Source organism: Salvia splendens, chromosome 2 (genome assembly GCF_004379255.2).
Source record: "Salvia splendens isolate huo1 chromosome 2, SspV2, whole genome shotgun sequence".
NCBI classification, from domain to species: Eukaryota; Viridiplantae; Streptophyta; class Magnoliopsida; order Lamiales; family Lamiaceae; genus Salvia; species Salvia splendens.
The window spans coordinates 15,548,377-15,574,956 of NC_056033.1; the positions used below are offsets into that span (position 1 = coordinate 15,548,377).

At 34.8% G+C, this 26,580-nt stretch overlaps 2 protein-coding genes across 2 annotated transcripts; one reads left to right on the forward strand and one right to left on the reverse strand.

Annotated features, from left to right (window-relative positions):
• Window positions 1-13,221: 13,221 nt before the first annotated feature.
• On the reverse strand, window positions 13,222-13,539 carry LOC121774577. The gene has a single exon (XM_042171427.1). The coding sequence runs from the start codon at window positions 13,537-13,539 to the stop codon at window positions 13,222-13,224; it is 318 nt and encodes a 105-aa protein (XP_042027361.1).
• Window positions 13,540-20,890: 7,351 nt separating this feature from the next.
• Window positions 20,891-22,660, forward strand: LOC121774585 (peptide-N4-(N-acetyl-beta-glucosaminyl)asparagine amidase A-like). Its single transcript, XM_042171433.1, has one exon. It carries the CDS (start codon window positions 20,891-20,893, stop codon window positions 22,658-22,660), a length of 1,770 nt encoding a protein of 589 aa, XP_042027367.1.
• The last annotated feature ends 3,920 nt before the right edge of the window (window positions 22,661-26,580 follow it).

The window sequence follows — 26,580 nt, forward strand, 5'->3', positions numbered from 1 at the left end:
AATGACTCCCTCCTCCGCCGACTACATCATCCTCCATTCGGCAAAATACAACTCTCGAAAACCCTAACGGATTTCAGCCTACAAATCCAACAGTTTCTCTCGCCTTTCAACTTGGATTCTGAATGAATTAAAGGTAAAAATTTTGGTCTTGTTTCATGAATTTTAAAGGATTCGTAATTGATTTAGATTTCCAATCTGTTCTCATAGAACACACAAACATGTTTTTCTACACTCGCAGATCTGTTGAAAGGGCGCCGATGAAAGCAGTGGATTGTCAAATGGATTCGTGACCTAACCTCGGGCATAAACTGCAAAAGGTAACAAAATTCCTTTTCCCAACCATAGAAGAATTATTTTTTTGTAGATGATAGTCACATATTGGTAAAACCTACACAGATCTGAGAAAAAAAATCGAGAGCATTCATACTTGGCTTTAAACACCTGGCTAAAAAACGAATACCAACTTCAACAGACACAAATCACTTGTTTTTTCAAAGCATGTTTACATATATATCACAACAGGCTTCACAGATTGTAAAAAGTCATATCTGTGTCAAATTATAGTCCAAATAGAGAACTTTAATTATTGCTAAATAAGTACCTGAAATTGAATGGGTGAAGTTCTGAGATGCCAAACTCTTTAGTACTACGGATTTTTTTTAATTACTTCATTGATTCAGAGCTAATAATTGAATCCAGAACAGATTCTAGAATAATATGAAGCTCAACAGAAACAAAATATAAGAAAATAGTGAGGGATAATGGATACTTGATGTGCTGATATTTTATATGTTTATAACACCACATAAACCAAGATGACCTTTCAGTTCATCCTTGGCTTCCAGAACCCTAAATCTTGCAAAATGGGCTTTAAAATGGAAATTAGGTATTACTGTTGGGTTTGTAACAAAAAACCATTTATCACCAATTTTCAAGCAACCCCAAAAAAAGATCTTACAGTTTTTGTAGTAAGTTATTCTATATATCCTTATATAAATGGTTATAAATCTACTATTGTGGCACTAATCTAAAGTAAGTTATTGAATAACATACTATAATATTAGTAAACCAAACTAAGAAATCTTCATATTGGAGCTGGAGCTCTATAAGCAGAATGCCTACAACTTGTGGAAATAAGCAGATAAGTGTTATAACTCTTACTGAGATTTAAACTTTCAATTCTTACAATTTTGTATTACATGTCTTTCAGTTCTTAAATGTTCCAAATGGGATTTCACTGAACTTGTTTTCACATGTCTTTGTATTTTTCAATGCTTACATCCAATTGAAGAACCAATACTAATATTTGATTGATAAGTATATAAGTACATAAACTTGAATAAGATGTATGTTGTTATGCCTAACACTTTTGTATTACATGTCTTTATTAAATTAATTAAATGGTTCCAAAGGGGATTTAACTGATCCCAAACTTTATGTATGTCTTTAGCTTCTTCAATGCTTACATCCAATTTAGACGTTGTACTAATATTGGCCTTGTAAAGGTTGTAAAATATGACATGCCAAAATAGTCTTTTCAAAAAGTTGTTGAGAACTTAAAAGAGAATTCCATTATTTGATGCACAAATTGTGTTTGCATGGTAATTGCATATCTGTAATGCAAAATCGAACAACTTTTCTTTTAGTTGTGTTGTCCTTAAACAAATTATAACTAACTATAAACCAGTTGGTCTTCAGCTTTACAATGAAGACATAGAATGAGGGTATAGATTCCCTCAGTTGGATGTAAGCATTGGTAGATTTGTTTCACTCCATTTTTAAAAGTTTGTCTCTAGAACTAAATCTGAAATTCTGCATCTGATATTGCAGGTTTTGCGTTTTAGGATTAAGGTGAATCTTATTATAAGCCAAGTTATGATAGGCATGCCATGAGAGAGAAGACACTTCAAATTCATTAGAAAAAGAGGTTGGTGATTGAAACGGATACTTTCACTACAAATTTAATAGTTTTATCTCACATACATATTTTTTCACTGTTTAACCTCTAGTTCTTTTGGAATAAACACTATCATTAGTTAAATTTTTTATTAGTGACTCGGTTTCATTTAAGATTGATGTCATTAAGTACATAAATATTAAGGGCACAGCCTGAAAGTAAAAAATACACTTGGAATTAAAGGATTACATAAAACAAAACAAAGATCATTAAACTGAAGCAAGTACACCATAGAATGCTCATATCATGTTCTGCCAACAAAACCTGTTTCTCAAAAATGATAATCTGAGCATTCCACTCTGCCATTTAATCAAAATGTAGGAATCCATGGTACAAAACCACCAACAATGACTCAAAAATCTAATACTACTTGCTTACTTTTTGATTCTTGTTCTTATGAGAACCAAAAATATCATCACTGCTATTAAAATCATCCTCCAAGCACCTCTGAACAGAGCCTTCAATGTTGCACTCATGATTAATCTCATTTGTTACACTTGACAAATCTGGAGTAACAAAGCTTTTCTGAGAAACCTGAAATAATAATAATAAAAGAGATTCAATCAGACATCAATCCATATAAATAAGAATTGTTACTATATTGCAAAACCTCAACACAAAATATGATTACCTCTGGAAGATCAGAACCAAAGATGAGATCAGATAACTTTAATTCTCTCTTAGCTTCTTGAGAACCAAGCTTTAGGGGGGTGTACTTCTCAACAACATGAGGATTATTGCACACTTTGTTCACTGTATGTGGATAAGATTTGTAATACTCCAGCTGATTTCTGAATTGGAGCTTGAACAACACACTCTGCCTCACCGACTTCTTTTCAATTTCTTTAGCAATGTCCTCCATTGGCAAAACCTGCAATTTAAGTGATTTTAGTAAAAGCTACTAAAGATTAAAAGCAAAAAGAATAAATGCATCATATCAATATTTTAAATAACAAACCTGATTATCAGCCCCTACAAATTCATAAACCTTTTTCCTATCAGTTGGATTCCCCCCCCTATCCTACACTAAAACTGAAGTGTTGCTTGTATCATCAACAATATTGACAATAAATTTTATACATGCATAAGATAAATATTAAAAACATGTTACTTAGCAAATATTAAACTTACTGAAGTCTGCTTCAATATTCTTATGATAAAAATACAATGCTATCATACCTTCTATAAGCATGGGAATAAGTGCTCTTACATACTGAACAGTAAAACTTATTATCCTCTGCCTCAACCTTCTTGAAACAGGTCTTACATGACATGTAATACCATGTATCATAATGTGATTCCACAGATACAATCTTTCCAAAAACCCAATATAACCCATCCTGTGAATAAATGGCAGAAAGGAACTATTATAGTTTAAGACAGTATTATTAACAAAATAAGTCAAGGTAAACTTATTCATTTCAGTTGAAAAAGAAGTATTTAATACCTCTAGACATTCTAAATCCTCAAGAGACTTCACTGTAAGATTATCAAACTCACTGCTCATGTTTGGTCCAACTGGACCCAAAGAACCATTGCGAATAAATCTCTCATCACAGTCAATTCTATATAAATATCATCCAAAAATCAGTTGACAATAAGATAATAAGAGACTACAAAGCTGTAAAAACATATTCATCTTAAAAAATGTAACAACTATAGTACAACTAATAGCTTATACCTTTTCCTAAAATCAGTAACTTCATCTAATTTTGGATTAATTAGAACCTTTGATGCTTGAAAGTGTGTTGATATTCTCATTTCACCTAAAACATAAAAACACAATTGATGAATACAGTTATGTCAGATAAACAAAGAAGAAAAAACAATAACAAAGAGACAAATGTTAGAGAAATGAAACCTCTAAATAAATTAGGCTTACATATTTGAACAATAACAATCGGAATAGTTCCTTCACTCTTTTTGAAATCAGAGAGATAGGAATCAACATTTGATTCCCAAATTGTACAAAAGATTTTATTATGCATGTACACACAATAAAAGTGTTAACTTTCAGACAATTGTCAGAAGATGAAACACTTAGTCCACTTATCATTCACATCAATCAATAACAATATAATCTTGATTTTTGCAGAAATAGTGAAACAAACAGAGAGACATCTGTGAAAGCAAGAAGATGCCAAGAAGATCAACCAGCAAAGGGTAAAACACTCAGGTATCTTACACAATCCCTACTGGATTTAAATAATTGAAATGAAGAAAGAACTACCAAAAATCGAGCTTATCACTGAGAGTAGAAGTTGATTGCAGTTTTTAAGAGAGTGTAGCTAACTGATTTGTAAACTGAGTGATTAGCCATATTTATACAGGAAGGAGAGCAGGCTGCACTGCACACATGTACACCATACCATATTCCCAAAAAAACAGAATGATTAGGAGTACTTTTCACATATCTGATTAAAAATAAATACCGGATAATATTTTAGTAATTATTAAATGAGTATAAAAACAATAAAACAATGTAAAAAATGAATTAACAATAATAGGTAATGCATTACCCGAATTAATGATAAGTAACATAAATGAGTCGGAGTTGTGTCTTGGAAACAGAATGAATCAGTTAAAGCAATTAATTGATTGGTGCATTTGCCTAAGCCAATTAATGACCTTGATGATTGGTATTTCCTCTATTTAGACTAATCCAATTCTACACGAGTGCAAAAGGGATTCATTATAACCCTAAAAAGCAGCCGCCAGCCACTCTCTCCAAAAAAAAGCAAGAGACAAAAAGATTCAAACAGCCTGCTACCTAAATAGAGGCTGCAACCTCTTCAAGTCTATATGAGAAGAAGAAAGCCAAAGCGATGGGTCTCAAAAGGTAACACATTTAATAAATAATATGAGTTTAGACACATTCCAATAAGTAACTTAATACCCTCTCTATAACAGATTACCAATCATTAAGTCCACTTCTAACATTAGTACAATACACCTAACTATGTTCATATCAGTATAAAGTGTGCACTATACAATTGTAGAATTTCAATTAAAGTTAATTCCAGAACTAATAATTCCATTTTTATGCACAGGTTATGAATTCATTTAAGGAAGACAAACAATTCATACATAAAACAAAAATCAACAAATATTATAAGGATATTCAAGATAAATTTACTTATCTGGTAATTACATTTATTTCCAGAAATATTTATGTCACTACTCTTCTATACTACTTATGTAAAGTGAGATTTAGTTGTCAACATGGTACCATTAATTCCTATACCTGCTAAGTTACATATCATATCCTACTGCTTCATATCAGTATAAAATTTGCACTATACAATTGTAAAATTTCAAATACAGTAAATTTACAGAATACTTATGTCACTACTCTTCTATACTACTTATTTACATTGAGATTTAATTGTCAACAGGTATCAGTAATTCCTATATTTACTGATAAGATACATATCATATCCTACTGCATTCAAACCATAAATTAAGGAAGCTTGTTTAATTGTGATATTTGCAGATATGGTATGTTGCAAGATTACTGTATAATTTCAATTATTTATTGAAGTGTTTCTCCCTATATTTACAGACACCAATATTTACAAACACCGATTTCTACACATTACATATACATAAACACTGACCTTTTCTTTATCTTTTTCAGGGAAAAATTGCATTGGAAAGAGGTTTAATACTCTAAAAAAGTTACTTAGCAATTTAGATATATGTTTTTATTAAGCTATCTCCCCTCTCTCTCTCTGTCTCTCTTGAATTCTATCACTCTCAATCTCTCTCTCAATCTTTCTCTCGTCTCTCTATCTCCCACACCATAAATGTGTCTGAGATTTCTCTCTCCTGTCCTATATTTCATTTTTCTAATTTGTGAGTTGATGCTATTCCTTCTTAGTTAAATAACCATAATAACTTGGTGAACTTTGATATCAGATTTTATATCAGATTTTATAAATACAGATACTAACATGGTGAACTATGATTTGTATAGGCACAAGCTAAATAAATGTATTGATGTGTTATTAATAATCATACTTTTATTCACAATGGGTCACACACAACCATAAGGAATTTTATTAGCTATTTAGAAAGTGATACTCCTAAAAGACTAAGTAGCTTTGGAAATATGGAAATTTCTTGGTTGCAGTGTAACACGACCAACCAACTTTTTATTTTAGGCTGGTGAAACTGTTATGTGCACTATTAAGCCTAAAAATTTTTTTTAAATATATAAACAAAAACATAAAATATAATTGAATACAGCCAGCACAAAATGACCAAAAGGGTAACAAAAATACCTTTACAATTTCTTGCCAAAAAGGGCAATTTTGACTTTTCATCAAACTGTCACTTTAGATTAGTATAGATATCAAAACGAGTGTAGTTTAATATACTTAATCAAATTCTGGAATACTATAATTCTTATTTACACACAGGTTTTTTTATTTTATTTACTCCTTCCGAGACTACCTAAATCCACCATTATAAATATGTATGCTTATTGTTTTATAAAATTTTATTTGTTTAGTACTAGTACTTCTAGATAAATGATATGCTACATACTTTATGTGAGCTTATTATGTGAGCACCATTCTTGTTTGAAGCACGTTTAGCGTTGTTCGTTTCGATTTATATATTTAGTTTGATCCTAATACATTAAAAAATATTATTGAAATTTTTAGTTTCACAACATTCATAAAAATCAAAGCTTGATTTGTTATTTTATTAATTTATTCAAAGTTATAGGGAAAATGAATAAATCAAGCTTTGATTTTTATGAATTTTGTGAAATTAAAATTTTCAATAACATTTTTTAATGTATTAGAATCAAACTAAATATATAAATCGAAACGAACAATGTTAAACGTGCTTCAAACGAGAGTGGTGCTCAAATAAGGAGCTCAGATAAGGTATATAGCATATCATTCCTCAATACTTGTATATTAAAATTTAAGGAAAAATGCATTCGTTGATTCCATATGTACTAACTTAGCGATAAATTTGATGGGAACTTTAATTGATAGTATAATCTTTTGCTCTTTTATTAACTTTGTGACAATTTCAGTATGTAAGTTGTTTTGATATTAGACAGTTCAGCTTGTAACCTAATCGACTAAAGAATCATGAAAAATGTCTTAATTAAAAAGTGATTAGATTTTTTTTCAATTTATTACATGTATATATTAAACAGTTATTTATGAGGATATATTTTTAAAAATACGAACATTTCTGAAGTTAGATGAATATAGTTTTCCAATAAATTATGTTATGTTTGTATAGGCACAAGCTAAATAAATGTATTGATGTGTTATTAATAATCATACTTGTATTCACAATGTGTCACACACAACCATAAGGAATTTTATTAGCTATTTAGAAAGTGATACTCCTAAAAGACTAAGTAGCTTTGGAAACATGGAAATTTCTTGGTTGCAGTGTAACACGGCCAACCAGCTTTTTATTTTAGGCTGGTGAAACTGTTATGTGCACTATTAAGCCTAAAAAAATGTTTTTAAAAATATAAACAAAAACATAAAATATAATTGAATACAGCCAGCACAAAATGACCAAAAGGGTAACAAAAATACCTTTACAATTTCCCGCCAAAAAGGGCAATTTTGACTTTTCATCAAACTGTCACTTTATATTAGTATAGATATCAAAACGAGTGTAGTTTAATATACTTAATCAAATTCTGGAATACTATAATTCTTATTTACACACAGGTTTTTTTATTTTATTTACTCCTTCCGAGACTACCTAAATCCACCATTATAAATATGTATGCTTATTGTTTTATAAAATTTTATTTGTTTAGTACTAGTACTTCTAGATAAATGATATGCTACATACTTTATGTGAGCTTATTATGTGAGCACCATTCTTGTTTGAAGTACGTTTAGCGTTGTTCGTTTCGATTTATATATTTAGTTTGATCCTAATACATTAAAAAATATTATTGAAATTTTTAGTTTCACAACATTCATAAAAATCAAAGCTTGATTTGTTATTTTATTAATTTATTCAAAGTTATAGGGAAAATGAATAAATCAAGCTTTGATTTTTATGAATTTTGTGAAATTAAAATTTTCAATAACATTTTTTAATGTATTAGAATCAAACTAAATATATAAATCGAAACGAACAATGTTAAACGTGCTTCAAACGAGAGTGGTGCTCAAATAAGGAGCTCAGATAAGGTATATAGCATATCATTCCTCAATACTTGTATATTAAAATTTAAGGAAAAATGCATTCGTTGATTCCATATGTACTAACTTAGCGATAAATTTGATGGGAACTTTAATTGATAGTATAATCTTTTGCTCTTTTATTAACTTTGTGACAATTTCAGTATGTAAGTTGTTTTGATATTAGACAGTTCAGCTTGTAACCTAATCGACTAAAGAATCATGAAAAATGTCTTAATTAAAAAGTGATTAGATTTTTTTTCAATTTATTACATGTATATATTAAACAGTTATTTATGAGGATATATTTTTAAAAATACGAACATTTCTGAAGTTAGATGAATATAGTTTTCCAATAAATTATGTTATGTTTGTATAGGCACAAGCTAAATAAATGTATTGATGTGTTATTAATAATCATACTTGTATTCACAATGTGTCACACACAACCATAAGGAATTTTATTAGCTATTTAGAAAGTGATACTCCTAAAAGACTAAGTAGCTTTGGAAACATGGAAATTTCTTGGTTGCAGTGTAACACGGCCAACCAGCTTTTTATTTTAGGCTGGTGAAACTGTTATGTGCACTATTAAGCCTAAAAAAATGTTTTTAAAAATATAAACAAAAACATAAAATATAATTGAATACAGCCAGCACAAAATGACCAAAAGGGTAACAAAAATACCTTTACAATTTCCCGCCAAAAAGGGCAATTTTGACTTTTCATCAAACTGTCACTTTATATTAGTATAGATATCAAAACGAGTGTAGTTTAATATACTTAATCAAATTCTGGAATACTATAATTCTTATTTACACACAGGTTTTTTTATTTTATTTACTCCTTCCGAGACTACCTAAATCCACCATTATAAATATGTATGCTTATTGTTTTATAAAATTTTATTTGTTTAGTACTAGTACTTCTAGATAAATGATATGCTACATACTTTATGTGAGCTTATTATGTGAGCACCATTCTTGTTTGAAGCACGTTTAGCGTTGTTCGTTTCGATTTATATATTTAGTTTGATCCTAATACATTAAAAAATATTATTGAAATTTTTAGTTTCACAACATTCATAAAAATCAAAGCTTGATTTGTTATTTTATTAATTTATTCAAAGTTATAGGGAAAATGAATAAATCAAGCTTTGATTTTTATGAATTTTGTGAAATTAAAATTTTCAATAACATTTTTTAATGTATTAGAATCAAACTAAATATATAAATCGAAACGAACAATGTTAAACGTGCTTCAAACGAGAGTGGTGCTCAAATAAGGAGCTCAGATAAGGTATATAGCATATCATTCCTCAATACTTGTATATTAAAATTTAAGGAAAAATGCATTCGTTGATTCCATATGTGCTAACTTAGCGATAAATTTGATGGGAACTTTAATTGATAGTATAATCTTTTGCTCTTTTATTAACTTTGTGACAATTTCAGTATGTAAGTTGTTTTGATATTAGACAGTTCAGCTTGTAACCTAATCGACTAAAGAATCATGAAAAATGTCTTAATTAAAAAGTGATTAGATTTTTTTTCAATTTATTACATGTATATATTAAACAGTTATTTATGAGGATATATTTTTAAAAATACGAACATTTCTGAAGTTAGATGAATATAGTTTTCCAATAAATTATGTTATGTTTGTATAGGCACAAGCTAAATAAATGTATTGATGTGTTATTAATAATCATACTTGTATTCACAATGTGTCACACACAACCATAAGGAATTTTATTAGCTATTTAGAAAGTGATACTCCTAAAAGACTAAGTAGCTTTGGAAACATGGAAATTTCTTGGTTGCAGTGTAACACGGCCAACCAGTTTTTTATTTTAGGCTGGTGAAACTGTTATGTGCACTATTAAGCCTAAAAAAATGTTTTTAAAAATATAAACAAAAACATAAAATATAATTGAATACAGCCAGCACAAAATGACCAAAAGGGCAACAAAAATACCTTTACAATTTCCCGCCAAAAAGGGCAATTTTGACTTTTCATCAAACTGTCACTTTATATTAGTATAGATATCAAAACGAGTGTAGTTTAATATACTTAATCAAATTCTGGAATACTATAATTCTTATTTACACACAGGTTTTTTTTATTTTATTTACTCCTTCCGAGACTACCTAAATCCACCATTATAAATATGTATGCTTATTGTTTAATAAAATTTTATTTGTTTAGTACTAGTACTTCTAGATAAATGATATGCTACATACTTTATGTGAGCTTATTATGTGAGCACCATTCTTGTTTGAAGCACGTTTAGCGTTGTTCGTTTCGATTTATATATTTAGTTTGATTCTAATACATTAAAAAATATTATTGAAATTTTTAGTTTCACAACATTCATAAAAATCAAAGCTTGATTTGTTATTTTATTAATTTATTCAAAGTTATAGGGAAAATGAATAAATCAAGCTTTGATTTTTATGAATTTTGTGAAATTAAAATTTTCAATAACATTTTTTAATGTATTAGAATCAAACTAAATATATAAATCGAAACGAACAATGTTAAACGTGCTTCAAACGAGAGTGGTGCTCAAATAAGGAGCTCAGATAAGGTATATAGCATATCATTCCTCAATACTTGTATATTAAAATTTAAGGAAAAATGCATTCGTTGATTCCTTATGTGCTAACTTAGCGATAAATTTGATGGGAACTTTAATTGATAGTATAATCTTTTGCTCTTTTATTAACTTTGTGACAATTTCAGTATGTAAGTTGTTTTGATATTAGACAGTTCAGCTTGTAACCTAATCGACTAAAGAATCATGAAAAATGTCTTAATTAAAAAGTGATTAGATTTTTTTTCGATTTATTACATGTATATATTAAACAGTTATTTATGAGGATATATTTTTAAAAATACGAACATTTCTGAAGTTAGATGAATATAGTTTTCCAATAAATTATGTTATGTAGTAAAAACTAGCTATTCTTGGATGTCTAGCTGGCATGTATTTGTGATTGCATTTGCATGGGTTGAAGTGTTTGCTGAATAGAACTAACAACATCAACTACGATGGTGCAAACGATAGCCCGTCTTACGCATCGGTCATCATTGCTGGGGGACGGACCATGGCGCGTCTCATACCCATGCTCTTAACTTAGTCTGTGGACTATAGGGCGGACGGTAATCGTCCAGCGTATACTCCGTCCCATTGCGGGTTTCGAGACTAAGGTTTTCTAATTATTTATTTTTTTCCTATTTTCCACTCTATAAATACATGATAAGACTAATTTCATGCATAGGTCTAGGGCTTTAATTCGTGAAATTTCTGGGTCTAACACTCGTTTTAAGCCAGGTGTGTGAAGATTTTCGCCAGGTCCAGCAAAGGAGGGAGACAGTTGCGTGGACCTAGGAAGAAGGCGAAAGAGTGGACATTATGCGGAAAATTGCTCGACGGAGGAAGCCTCGGAGTTGAAGGGTAGAATAGAGATTTCTACGAAGACTCTAGAAGGTTATGTCCGCGTCTATAAAAGGGAGAAGCATGCACGCTGGAGGGATCTTCTCGGTTGGAGACCTCGAGAACAGCTTGTAGCTTAGTTCACTTTTTCACACACTTGGGTTCTATCGTGGGGAGATTCAGGGCGTACTTGGGGTTCACCTTTAGCTTTCATACATTTCGATCTGGTCGTAACACCGTCCTTCTTAGGGCGAAGAAACAATTTATTTTCCGTTTTCGTTTCTGCTGAATTCGCCGAGCTTCGCTGTTCGAAGCTCGGACCTCTTTGTTTTCTGGATATTTCTCTGTTTTTATGCAAGTTTCGTTTTAGCTTATGGCGATTGTGTTGATATTTGTTTGTTGATTATGTTTACTTGAATTCTGAGTTGGATTGTTGGAGTTGGTTGTTTTCGAGGTTGTTTTCTGGATTATTGCAGGTTCGTGGTTGGATCTGGGAGAATGGAGTTTGTTTGTGGATGAATCGGGTTTTTAACTTGTTGATGTTGTAAGGTTGTCTGTGATTGTTGGGATTTGGAGTTGATTTGAGCAGATCTGTGAGAATCGGAGTTATGGAGTTGATTTTGCTGGGTGTTGAGTTCGGATGGCTTGGATCCGGAGTGGATTAAGCATTCGACGTGAATCTGAGCCGTGTTGATTTAATTTTATGCCTAGCCTACGTGTTTTTATTTCATTTCGCCTAGTTTATGTAGATCTGACGTATGTCCGATTCGTAGTAAGTTTCCAGCGTCCCGATTTCTATATTCTGTTTGAATCTAGGAGTATGCTCTGTTTTCTTCATTTACGCGTCTGGGTTGGTTAGGAGATTGCATGAGTTTATTAGTTGCAGCTTTTTCTGTACTTACCTTATTTGAATGTCATGGTCCCCACTTTTTAATTCTCTCTGCCTAGTCATATTTAGTCAGTCATTTACACGGTCTAGTGAGTAATTGTTTCTTTCGGCGTTGATGTCTGATTTTATAAGTGTTCCGTGCCTAGGTCTAGTGGTAGTTTAAACCTCAACCCTTTTGCGTGGCAGCAGCCGCTTGTTTCCAGAGTCTCTAAGCACTACTTCACGACTCCATCTTCATGGGATCGACCCCACTTCCCTATACTAATCCATAGTATTCGGGTTGAGGGATTTAATTTTTTAAGGGGAGTCGAGTGTGTCCAACGACAAAAACACTCTGTGTTCCTTGAGTTCCTGGACCTAGTGATCCAGCGGATTTAAGAAACGCGGTGTCTTGACCAAGCACTTGCATAGTTTTCCCTGTAAGCACACGAAGACACGATCCGACTTTTCCCCACTTCAATACACCACATTTTATCTTCATTTCTCACCACGTCCAATCCTTTTCTCAAACTCACTTCCCATTGAAAGTATATATAATGCCTCCTTTAATTAGGAAGTAAAGTAATCCATACATACAGACCAAGAAATTAAAAAAATATGAATACTAGTCCAGAACATATATACTCCTTTTGTCACATAAAAATATACTTATCATTTTCATTCAAGAAAAGTTTCGACAAACTCATTACTCATATATATCCATTTATTTATTATTCATAAATGAATTGATAACATATAGTACTATTACTATATGTTGAGCTTAATCTTGAAAGCCGGCCTGTTTCCATACAGCATCCCTTACATTGCTCAAATCCCTGCCCTTGAGAGTCCGCCCCTTCCCTTCATGCACCGAAGGCGACGCTCCTCTCGTCTTCGCCAGGTACTCGTGAGGCGGCATTCCCTCTGTTCCCTTCTCAGAATAGTCTCCCACACGTGCCCTGCTCGACCACCCAGGAATGTTCACCGGCTCGGATTTTTTCTGCTGAGCTTTTCCGGTGTTGGAAATGGATTCCTTGCTCCCCTTTTGGTCGCCGGTGGTGCTCCAGACGTCAGCTCCGTTGAATCCGAATTGATCCATCGCAGTTGAGAAAAAAACAAGTTGGGAGCAGACTTTGGCTATAATGCTTAGGCCTAGAGTATATATAAGGCTTGATTTGGCCAATAATTTTTTCAATATTTATGATTTCACTAACCAATAAGAGGAGTTACGATTAAATATTTTTAGAACGTGGACTCAAATTATATGCGTATGAGCAAAATTATTGTATTCGGACTGGATTTTGTACTTTGTTGATTAAATCTTAATTCAATTCCAAATCTTTATTCACGGAATACTTATTTTATTTTGTTATTACTAAATTTTATTTAATGAGATAAATGCGCCATTAATGCGCATGAGATATACGTAAAGCACAGAATCACCAATTATCAAGATTAACACATTATATTTTCTGCGCCCCTCAATGTTGTTATTTCAGATATTTTACATTTCCTACTTCTTTCACAGATTTATAAAATATTAAAGACATATATAGATAATAATTCCAAATTTTGTAATTAGTATGATTATATATGAAATATAATTCATGATTTTTAATCAAGTTTTAGTTAGTCTCATAATTTTAAAATCAAAATATTAAATCATCAATTTTAATTTTCGCAATTGTCTTATTTGTATACAAAATATTGCATTCTGATTTCAAATCTTACGATATTAACCATAATTTGATTAAATATCACGATTTAAATAAATGTTAGCATTTTATTACTACAAATATGGAGTACATATTGTGGTAGGGTAGTTATAAAATGCAAACTCATATATTGTACAAACTCCAAACTTTTGAACACAATGTCAACACAACATCAACATATGTCAACACAATGTAAAATGTCAAGATTTTAATGTCAACACAATGTCAATACAATGTCAACACAATGTCAATATGATATCAACATGGTGTCAACCGTTGACATTGTGTTGATACTTTATGTTGCTATTATTTTGTCATCTGTTGACATTTTTTAATGGTCCAGATCATAGTTTGGAATTTGTACAATATTTAGAGTTTGCATTTGATTTCATTGCTATTGTAATATTCTAGAGTTATACAAATAAGTTGTTAAAATATAATTAAAATATATATAATACACCATAGATAAAATATATGTAAGAAATTATAGGAGATTTTCTAAGTCGTTGCAAATTGACAGAAGAAGTTGAAACCCGAGTCTTGAAAGCATGAAGGCATGAAGTATATTTATAATTTCATATTTCAATACTTTTAAATTTGAGATGTCAGTCGAATCAATTTATATAATTTGGTCTTAGTTTTATTGTCTATGGGTTCTTTTAAATACTACTCTCTCCTTCCCTCAAAAATAAACCACATTTATCATTTTAGTTGTCCTTAAAAATAGATCAATTCTATTTAAGGAAATTTTTTTCTTTCTAATGGGCGAGTCTCATTCTCTACTAACAATACTTTAATCATTTTTTTCTTTTTATATTTTTATTTTAATAATTGAGTATTAAAATTCGTATTATTTTGAATATTGTTATTTTTCAGAAAGAGGGAGAGTATATGTCAGTCAAGTTAGAGGCGGAATTCTTTTGGAAAAGGTAAGACAAATTTATTTCATTGAAAATATAAGATGTGTCCTGTCAGTCAAGATTCTTTATCTTGTATTAGATGTCTAAAAAAGTTCATTTCAATTTTATGGTATATTGTATTCCCTCTATTTTATAGTACTGGAGTCATTTTAGTACGTTCCAAAATAGTAGAGTAATTTCTTTTTTTTAGTAAAAGTATTATTCTCTCTTTATTTTTCTACATTTTTCATTTCTTACTTTATTATTCCTTTACTTAATCAACTTAACAAAAAATTTTAAAATTACGGGCCAAAAAGAAACGTCTTCACTATTATGAAACGGAGGGAGTAATTAGGAACTAATTTTATTGAACACACTCTTTCCTCAAATGATGTTCTGTAAAACAGTCAATTCACAGATATGAGATGAAAGTAAAACTTCCCTATAGACAATCAAAACGCATCTAAAAAATCTATAACAAAATCTTATCAAATGATAATATTACAGAATTAAATAGCTAGAAAATTTTCAGTAGATTTTGGTAACAATCATGTAGTATATGGGAGGCGTGCTATTTTCAATTCGGACTAATTGAACTGAATTCTATCGGGACAAAAACTTTCCTTGGAAATCCGTTTATCTAATTTCAAAGTTAGGGCATTTGCAACGCGATCAAGGAAGGCTATGGACCGCTCGTGCCGGTGCATGTTTACCTTGTGCCTGAGAGCTGGAATTCGATTACAAAAAATAATAAAATCCGTAGGCTACATGAATGGTTCATTATACAGGGGAGACTCATGATAAAGGACAAGCTACTCAGATTTGGCGCCTCCAGAATTGAAGATGATCAATGTATTTTTTGCAAGGGGGAGCCAGAGACCTTGGAACACATTATCTTCAACCGCAGAGTCTCTAGTAACCTTTGGTACTACTGTTGCTACAGGTGGAATATTTCTTTTTGCTTGCCCAAAAAGCCAATGGCATGCTTCCTATCTTGGTTGGGCACTCCTTTTTGCAAGTTTGACAGAGAGTTGTGGATCTTCTTGTTTTACGCGATATCATGATCGATTTGGTTGTTCGAAATAAAATGATGTTTCAAGGTATCAAATTGGGACTTCGAGAAGAAAATGTTAATTTTGCGCCTTCACTCGTAGACTAGGAGTTGGTGCCCCCAAGGTTTGCACTCTCACTCAATTCATTAACAAAAGATTTGAGAAATATCAGAGGTTGGAACGGAGGTTAAAAAGTCGCATGTATGTTGCTTGGGGAAGTTTGTGGATAGACTTTTCTCTTTTTGGTTGAATCTCTTTCGAACATTGGACCTCTGTTCGTCATTTCTGGTTTTGAGCCTTTCTAAATGCATTGAAAAAAAATTGTAGGCATACCTCCAAAAGGTTAAAAATAAAAATAAAATAAAATTCACCTGATATTATCCAGTAAATTTCAATGCCATTTTTAATTAAAGTTTCTGTAACTACAGATATAAATCATGTTCAATATAGTATTGTTGTTTCATTCATAGGTTATCTGTAATAATGGAGTGCTCATTTCAGTTGGAAGAAGCTCGGCTAGAAAGGAGTTCGGTAAGCTCGGCTTACCGAGCTGGAACTAGCCTGGAACTAGCCGAGAAGAAGAAGGCAGAAGTCGGTAAGCTCAGCGGTAAGGAAGCTCGGTAAGGAAGCTCGGTAAGGAAGCTCGGCGTTGAGCTGGAATGAGCCGAGAAGGAAGAGTTCGGTTGTAAGCCGAGCCGAGAAGGAAGAGTTCGGTTGTAAGCCGAGAAGGAGTTCGGTTGTAAGCCGAGGAAGGAGTTCGGTCTTGAACCGAGGAAGGAGTTCGGTCTTGAACCGAGAAGGTAGAAGCAACCTAGCCGAACTAGCCGTTGGAGCAGCAGTTAGTTAGCTGAGATGTAGCGGTTATTCTTCTTGCTTTCTTGATTCTTCTTGTAGTTAGTTAGTAGCAGTTGCTACTTGATTATAGAGCTTTAAATAGCTCACCGTGTAAGTAGTTTAGAGAAGAGTTTTAATCAATAAAGAGTTTTCCAGTTTTCTCTCCAAGTTTATCATCTTCAATACTCAAAGTGTGAGTGTGTGTGTTTTCTGCATTGTGTGATCTCATACAACAGTGAGTGTGTGTGTGATCTTATTGAGTGTGTGAAAGCCTTGTGTGTGCGAATCCTAACAAGTGGCGCCGTCTGTGGGAAAGGGATATTGAAGCTGATTTGCAGAGGATCAAACGGTTTCAGAGATGGCAGCAAGGCTTGATGCAGAAAAGTTCACAGGCAAGAATGATTATGGCCTGTGGAAGATGAAGATGAAGGCGGTTTTAATTCAACAAGGCTTGGCGGCAGTTCTTGCAAAACCAGAGGAGAAAGAAAAGGCTCCAGTGCTTGATGAAAAAGCTCAGGCAAAGATGGAGGAAATGCAGCTCAAGGCACATTCTGCAGTGATTCTGTGCCTTGGAGATAAGGTCTTGAGGGAAGTTCAAGAAGCCAAGACTGCGGTGGAGATCTTGGACAAGTTAGATGAAGTTTACTTGGCCAAATCCTTGGCTAACCGGCTGTATCTCAAGAAGAGGCTGTATGCCTATAGTTTTTCTGGAGATAGGTCCATCATTGAGCAGCTAGAGGAGTTCAACAAGATCATTGATGACCTGGGATCTGTTGATGTCAAGATCTCAGATGAGGATAAGGCCATTCTCACATTGAATGCCTTGCCTAGCTCGTATGACCAGCTAAGTGATGCAATTATCTATGGAAGAGATAAACCTATCACCTATGCAGAAGTCTATTCAGCCTTGATGGCCAAAGAACTCCAGAAGACAGCCAACAGAGGCTCTGCAAGCTCCAATGTTCAAGCTGCAGAGGCCTTGAATGTGAAGAAGTTCAAGAAGCAGAACTTCAAGAAGAAGTTTGAGGGCCCTAAACCCTCAAGTTCTGATGCTCAGAAGGAAACCAGAGCTTGCTATTGGTGCAAGAAACCTGGACATTTGAAGAAAGATTGTCATGCATGGAAGAGAAAGATGGCCTCTGAGGGACACAATCAATCTGATTGTGTGGAGAGTGCTGATCCCCCGGCTCAACTCATGAATATCAGTGATAGTGGGCTCAGTCATAGGTGGATAATGGACTCGGGGTGCAGCTTCCATATGTGCCCAAATAGAAGCTGGTTTCATGATCTTCAAGAAGCATCGGGTACGGTTGTTCTTGGTAATAATCACATTTGTCAGATCAAAGGAATAGGGAAGGTAAAGCTAAGCCTACAAGATGACTCTATAAAGATCCTAACTGGGGTGAGGTATATTCCAGAAGTAAAGAGGAACCTCATCTCATTGGGAATGCTGGAACAGAAAGGGTTCACCATATTGATGAGTCAAGGAAAATTGTTTGTGAAATCTGGAGATGCAGTGATGATGGAGGCTGACAGAGAGCATATTCTCTATTATCTGAAGGCTAAGGCTGTTGATGGAGAAAGCAATGCAGTGTCAGATGATTCCATAATGCTATGGCACAAGAGATTGGGCCACCCAGCCGAAGGAAGCTTGAAAGAACTCATCAAGAAGGGTCTGATCTCTGGAGATTTCAACAAGATGGACCCATGTGAGCAATGTATACTTGGAAAGGCTAAGAAGGCACCCTATCCTACAGGTATTCACTCTTCTACAGCCCCTTTAGACTACATACATAGTGATCTTTGGGGGCCTTCACCGGTGTGTTCAATTGGTGGAGGAAAGTATTATCTAGCTATCATTGATGACTATACAAGAAAGTTGTGGGTATATATTCTTAAAGAAAAATCTGAAACACTCACAAAGTTCAAGATATGGTGTAAGGAGGTTGAGCTAGAGAAGGGTAGAAGTGTTAAATGCTTAAGGACAGACAATGGCCTAGAGTTCTTGTCTGCTGAGTTTGATCTGTTTTGTAAAGAGAAGGGTATGAAGAGGCACCGGACTGTTCCTGGTAATCCTCAGCAAAATGGTGTTGTGGAAAGGATGAATAGGACAATCCTAGAGAGGGTGAGGTGCCTACTTCTTGGGTCTGGTTTGAGCAGCAGATTCTGGGGTGAGGCTGTGTATACAGCAGCCTATCTCATCAATAAATGCCCATCTACTGCCCTGAAATCTGAAACTCCTGATTACATGTGGTATGGAGCTCATAGTGACTACTCAAAATACAAGGTGTTTGGGTGTGTGGCCTATGCTCATGCTAGGCAAAGTAAGCTTGAAGCTAGGGCTCTGAAATGTATCTTGCTGGGGTATCAGAGGGGTGTTAAGGGGTATAGGCTCTGGTGTATTGAGCCCGGTAAACAGAAGGTCTTGGTGAGTAGGGATGTGGTGTTCTTGGAGGATCAGATGCCATACCTGAAAGATAAGCTGGACTCCAGTGAAGATGAGGGTGATTTCTTCAAGGTGGAGCCTGTGGGGGTTGGCCTAGGAGCAGGTGGAGTTATTGACTCAGGGAGTGAGTCTGATTCAGATAAAGAAGAGGCTCCAACTCAGGGCAACCAGGCTGGTGAGTCTATATCAGACTCTATCAGAGACTATCAGCTTGCAAGGGACAGAGTTAGAAGAGAAACAAGGCCACCAACAAAGTTCTCTGATGTTGTGTATTATGCTCTGTGTGCAGCTGAAGGTATTGATGGTGCAGATCCACTCACATATAAAGAAGCTATGCAGAGTAAAGATAGAGAAAGATGGATTGAAGCCATGAATGAGGAAATAGAGTCTTTACTCAAGAACAAAACATGGATTTTGGTGGACAAATCCAAGCTGAATACAGGTGGAAAGGAGAGGAAGTTTGATCATTGCAAGAAATTGATCAATGTTTGTGCAAGAACTGAGATGAGCCCTCAGGTGGAGAATTGTAATAATGGAGTGCTCATTTCAGTTGGAAGAAGCTCGGCTAGAAAGGAGTTCGGTAAGCTCGGCTTACCGAGCTGGAACTAGCCTGGAACTAGCCGAGAAGAAGAAGGCAGAAGTCGGTAAGCTCAGCGGTAAGGAAGCTCGGTAAGGAAGCTCGGTAAGGAAGCTCGGCGTTGAGCTGGAATGAGCCGAGAAGGAAGAGTTCGGTTGTAAGCCGAGCCGAGAAGGAAGAGTTCGGTTGTAAGCCGAGAAGGAGTTCGGTTGTAAGCCGAGGAAGGAGTTCGGTCTTGAACCGAGGAAGGAGTTCGGTCTTGAACCGAGAAGGTAGAAGCAACCTAGCCGAACTAGCCGTTGGAGCAGCAGTTAGTTAGCTGAGATGTAGCGGTTATTCTTCTTGCTTTCTTGATTCTTCTTGTAGTTAGTTAGTAGCAGTTGCTACTTGATTATAGAGCTTTAAATAGCTCACCGTGTAAGTAGTTTAGAGAAGAGTTTTAATCAATAAAGAGTTTTCCAGTTTTCTCTCCAAGTTTATCATCTTCAATACTCAAAGTGTGAGTGTGTGTGTTTTCTGCATTGTGTGATCTCATACAACAGTGAGTGTGTGTGTGATCTTATTGAGTGTGTGAAAGCCTTGTGTGTGCGAATCCTAACATTATCTATGGCATGCGATTTCAATTTGCAGCAAAAGGCTACAGACAAAATTTTGTGCATTGAAAATTTCTTCATGAGTGAGTATTAATCTGATCTTATGTTTTCTATTCAAAACTATGGTCAAACAAAAGTTTACATGAAATACACGTGGATGATCAGTCGTCCAAATTTGTTATGAACAAAATTGAATCTTTTTATATGGTGCTAAATTTTCATCCATGCAAAAGTATTGTGAGTTTGTTTATCTCTATAAATACTTGACAAGAAAAAACCGAGTCATAAATCTCATCCATTTCCCCCTCCTCCAAACTCTCTCATCTCAACCACCATGCATCCTTCTCTCCATCTCCTCCACCACCTCCTTCTCCTCCTTTCACTCACCCTGACCCTTCCCTTCTCCCCCACGTCGTCGCTGCCGCTCCACCTCTCCAAAACCACCCACCTCCGCCGCGCCAAGTCCGCCCCCGCCCCGCCCCAGCAATACATCGAAGTCACCCGCCCCCTCCCCTTCGACTCCCTCACCCCCTCCTGCATCCTGCCCCTCCTCTCCCACACCTTCTCCGCCCCCACCGCCAACGCCACCTACTCCCCCCCCGCCAACTGCTCCTGGTCCAACGCCGTCCTCCACTTCTCCGCCGCCTCCAACGGCTCCCACCGCGGCCGCATCGCCGCGGTCTGGCTATCCGGCGCGGAGCTCGCCCGCTCCAGCACCCCCGACCCCACCCCCGAGGGAACCTTCTGGAACTTCCGCAAGGACGTCACCCGCTACGCCTCCCTCCTCCGCAGCTCCAACCTCACCCTCTCCATCGCGCTCTACAGCCTCGTCGGCCACGTCACCAACGACACCTACGACGTCAACGTCACCTTCCTCTACTACGACGTCAACAAAACCGATCACGCCGCCCCGTTAACGTTGATCCGGCCGGAAAAGAGCTCTGAATCGCTCGAATTGAATCAAAATCCGGCGGATCTGATCGTGCCGATCTCTGCGCCGGGAGACGGAGGCCACTGGTTCAGAATCGACAACGGATCGGATTCAATCTCGAGAAACATTCAAATTCCGTCCAACACTTACAGAGCCGTGATCGAGATCTACGTTTCGCCTCATGACAGAGACGAGTTTTGGTACTCAAATCCACCGGATTACTACTTGGAAATCAATAATATCCCGATTAAAAGAGGCCACGGCTCGTACCGAGAAGTCGCCGTGAAACTCAATGACAACGTAGTCGGATCAGTGATTCCTTTCCCGGTGATCTACGGCGGAGGAATCGATCCTCTGTTCTGGCAGCCTCTGGTTTCAATCGGAGCATTCGATTTCCCCTCTTACGAGATCGAATTGACGCCGTATTTAGGCATCATGCTCGAAAAGGGGAACAATCTGCATTCCCTAGGGCTCGAGGTCACCGATGCGCTTCCCTACTGGCTAATCGACGCAAATCTGCACCTCTGGATCGACAGCAACGGAGATAGCGTCACCGCTGGCCCGATCGAGTACAGAGATCCACGGAAGCGGCTAGAACGCGAGTCGAAATTCCACGATCTGGACGGAAAATTCAAGGTGGAAGGGGAGACAAAGAGGGAGGCGTCAGGGTGGGTGAACTCCAGCGCCGGAAATCTGACGACTCACGTGTACGGTAAAGTGGAATTCGAGAGCAAGCTAGTGCTGAAGCACGGCGGGAGGAAGGTGAGGGTGAGGCAGTCGGTGAGGGCGGTGGAGGAGGTGCGCGTGAGATCTGACGCAGGGCACTCGGTAGCGGAGATGGCGCGTGAGAGGAGGTATCCGCTGCAGGTGAGGGCGAGGGTGATGCCGGGATCGGAGAATGAGACGTACTGGATCGCGGCGGAGGTGGAGCACGCGATGAAGGAGGAGAAGAAGGGGAGTGGAGGGATGAGGAGCGAATCGGAGAACAGGCAGAAGAGCAGGGGGTGGATGTTTGTGCGGGAGTGCGAGATATTGTCGGGGGCGGCTGCGACGTCGCAGAGCTACTACGCCAAGGATGGGAAGGGATGCTATGCGCGCCATGTTTTGGCGGATGGCGGGGCGGTGAAGAATGACACGCACAGCTTCGTGTGCGCGCACACTGCTGCTTCCTAAATTTACAACAGATTCAGCGTAGGTTCATCCACTTTTATGGTATGTGGAGTGGATCTTCAATAACTGCACCTGCACCTGCACCTGCTGGGTGGTGACACTAGTTTTAATATGTGCTTCCTAATTTTCCTATCACCCATGCACATGCACATTATTGAATTTTGAATATAACCAACAAATAATTTCAATATAAAATTTATTGTTCTTCTAAGTAAAGTCGATTTTTCTTATAAATAAATCACACTGTATTCTAAATAAAATTGATATGTTTTTAAAAAGTTATTGTTCATAAAATTTTGATATTTTTCTTAATTCATAGTGAAAATTTTTGGTACCTTATGTGTCTGAATTACTAACTAAGTGTGTTAGACAATGCCGCTCAAGTATCTGAACATTTTATCCACACACTCCCTTCATCCTAGGCGTGCACAAACCGAACCGGCCCGTCGGTTTATGAACCGGAACCGGCGGGTTGCCGGTTCAGGGTCGAAGGATGCGTGAACCGTGAACCGGCGGTTTACCGGTTTGAACCGGCGGTTCAACGGTTCAACCGATTTTTTTTTTAAAAAAATTATTTATAAAAATTGATATTTATATTTAAAATCAATTTTTACAAACAAATGAATACAAGAAATTCGTAATAGCCCATATATATTTGATGGGCTTGCGAATTTATGAAACCATTCTTGGTTGTTTCTCTTTTATAGAGACATCCTTGAATGTTTAATGTTCCACTTTCGATGTGAGACAAAATATGTTGAAGTACTTTCTTTTATAACTACATGTTTAGAGCATTCATTCATCTTTTTCCAATGTGGGATACAAAACTTTCTTTTGTCTTCTACTTTTCTTCATGTTTTGTATGATATATATAAACAAAATTATTATTCAAATATATTCTTGATTGATAAAAATAAAGAATTATTGAGAAATATGATTTGTATATAGAAAATATTTATTTGTATAATAATTATTGTTAGGTTTATACAATTTGTATAAGAATTATTCTTTCAATGTGTATAATATTATTTATTAGTTAACATATACATAAATTTATAAACATAAGCAAATCATTAATGATAAATAAAATATTAAGTAGTGTTTATTAATTTTTGTAAATAAAATATATTCATTATAAGTTGAAATACACTCTCTATAATTCAATACACTCTCTATAATTCAAGTAGTATTTTCCCTATAATTCAATACACTCTCTTCCAATTTAAATGCTCAAGTCCAATATTAAGTATTGATATTTTAAAAATCAAAAGGTTTAACTTTAAATAGTGTTTATTAATTTTTGTAAATAAAATATATTCATTATAAGTTGTAATTTTTAGTCTAATTCAAATTTATTATCAATAAAATTGTAATTTTCACCTTATTGTTTGAAATTTGTTTAAGCACATTTTATACATAATAAAGACTAAAAAGACAAAAAAAAATTACTCCATACTTAAAGTTGGATTTGATTTTTAAAATGCCAATACTTGGATGAGAGTATATTGGATTTTATTTAATTTAGAAGATAGTATATTTAATTATTCTCTTTTATAGTTACATATTTTGGATGTGTTACTCTTTATTTCAATGTGGGATAAAAGTCTTTATTTATAAGTATATTATAGATCGTCCATAATTCTTCGTCTATATTAATACTCTATCTTCTATTATTATAATTTAACAACAAATATTATTACATAAACTATTATTCATTAGTTCTTTATCATTAATGGTTTGCTTAGGTTTATAAATTTATGTATATGTTAACTAATAAATAATATTATACACATTGAAAGAATAATTCTTATACAAATTGTATAAACCTAACAATAATTATTATACAAATAAATATTTTCTATATACAAATCATATTTCTCAATAATTCTTTATTTTTATCAATCAAGAATATATTTGAATAATAATTTTGTTTATATATATTATACAAAACATGAAGAAAAGTAAAAGATAAAAGAAAGTTTTGTATCCCACATTGGAAAAAGATGAATGAATGCTCTAAACATGTAGTTATAAAAGAAAATACTTCAACATATTTTGTCCCACATCGAAAGTAAAACATAAAACATTCAAGGATGTCTCTATAAAAGAGAAACAACCAAGAATGATTTTGTCTCACATCGAAAGTGAAACATAACATTCAAGGATGTCTCTATAAAAGAGAAACAACCAAGAATGATTTTGTCCCACATCGAAAGTGAAACATAAAACATTCAAGGATGTCTCTATAAAAGAGAAACAACCAAGAATGGTTTCATAAATTCACAAGCCCATCAAATATCTATGGGCTATTATGAATTTCTTGTATTTATTTATTTGTAAAAATTGTTTTTAAGTATAAAAATTAATTTTTATAAATAAAAAGTATTTTTTTTAATTTTCGGTTGAACCGCCGGTTCATGCCAAAAACCGGCGGTTTTGAACCGCCTCGTGAAACGGCGGTTTTTTGAACCGGAACCGGAACCGCCGGGACCCTTGGCGGGCCGGTTCCGGTTCAAGCATATGATGAACCGTGAACCGCCGGTTCATGAACCGGAACCGGCGGTTCGGAACCGTTGTGCATGCCTACTTCATCCAACATACTCCACTTTAAATATTCAATACTTCCTCCGTCTTCACTAAATGTCACAAATTGATTTGGCTCAGGTTTTAAGAAATACACCCTTTGTCCCATAAAAGACACTTTTGGTTGGGTATGAGTTTTAATTCATAATTGGTAAAGTAATAGATATAGAAAGAAAAAGTAATTAAAGTATTGTTAATTGATAATGAGTCATGCCTCATTTGAGATAAAAGAGTTTTAGAAAGTGCACTCTTGTAGAACAAAGAGAGTATAAAGAAAAGTCGGTGAAAAAGTTAATGAATGTGGATCCTATTTTTATATATTAGTTTTATAGTACTCCATAAAATGTGAGTGAAATGAGTTAGTGCAATATGGGGTCAATTACTAAAAGTAATAAAAGGTAAATGTGACAAGTATTGACAGACGGGCCGTAAAGAAAACTAGTAACAAGTAATGATGGATGGAGAGAGTCATTTTCCTAAAACTCGTGATACCGACATCGAGAAACACTCCTCAGACTTGGTTCTTCTAACATCAAAATCATGGCTCCATCACTCCATCCTCTCCCCCATAAGAGTATCCACAGTGGGGGAGCCGCGACGGCGCCAAAGGTTAAAATTATTTATTATTATTTTTATTTTGTTAATAATTACTTATAAATACACCCGATTCTCTCATTTTTTTTCATTCATACATCCAAATCCACACTACAACCTCATAATCATATTAAAATATTCCAATAATTAATTAAATAATGTGATTTGTGGCTGTGACGTGGCTGTTATTGAGCTGGACAAGTTATTGTATCTCTGAAAGTGTTTTTGTGGCTATGGCATGGCTATTCCGCACCAGCGTGGACCCTCTAAATACGTTTGTGGCGCCCCATTAAAAAGTGATCCCTGTTGGATATAATCGACCACTATAGTATGCAATTCACATGTGAGGTTTCACTATGGGGAAAAAATCGATTAGTCGAGTCACAATACACATGAATATTGGGACCCACAAATTCGTCCTTCCAATTTTGGAATAGATCTATTCCAAGATTTTTGTCGCATCATGTTGATTTTCATATCATTTACCCAATAATCATTGATAATATCATTTCAATTCTATTTGTAATTTTGATCAAATATCTTATTTTTTATATTTATACCAAATTAATCTTTATCTAGAAGCATAGTATATAACTATTTATACCAAACTTAAATTCATTTTAACATAAATATCAAAGAAATAGGGATTTATTCTAACCATTTATACAAAATCAAACTTAAAATGATAGCCTTTTCCACTCACTTTTTATACTCCTTACTTAAGTATGTTATACTGTGAACTCAAA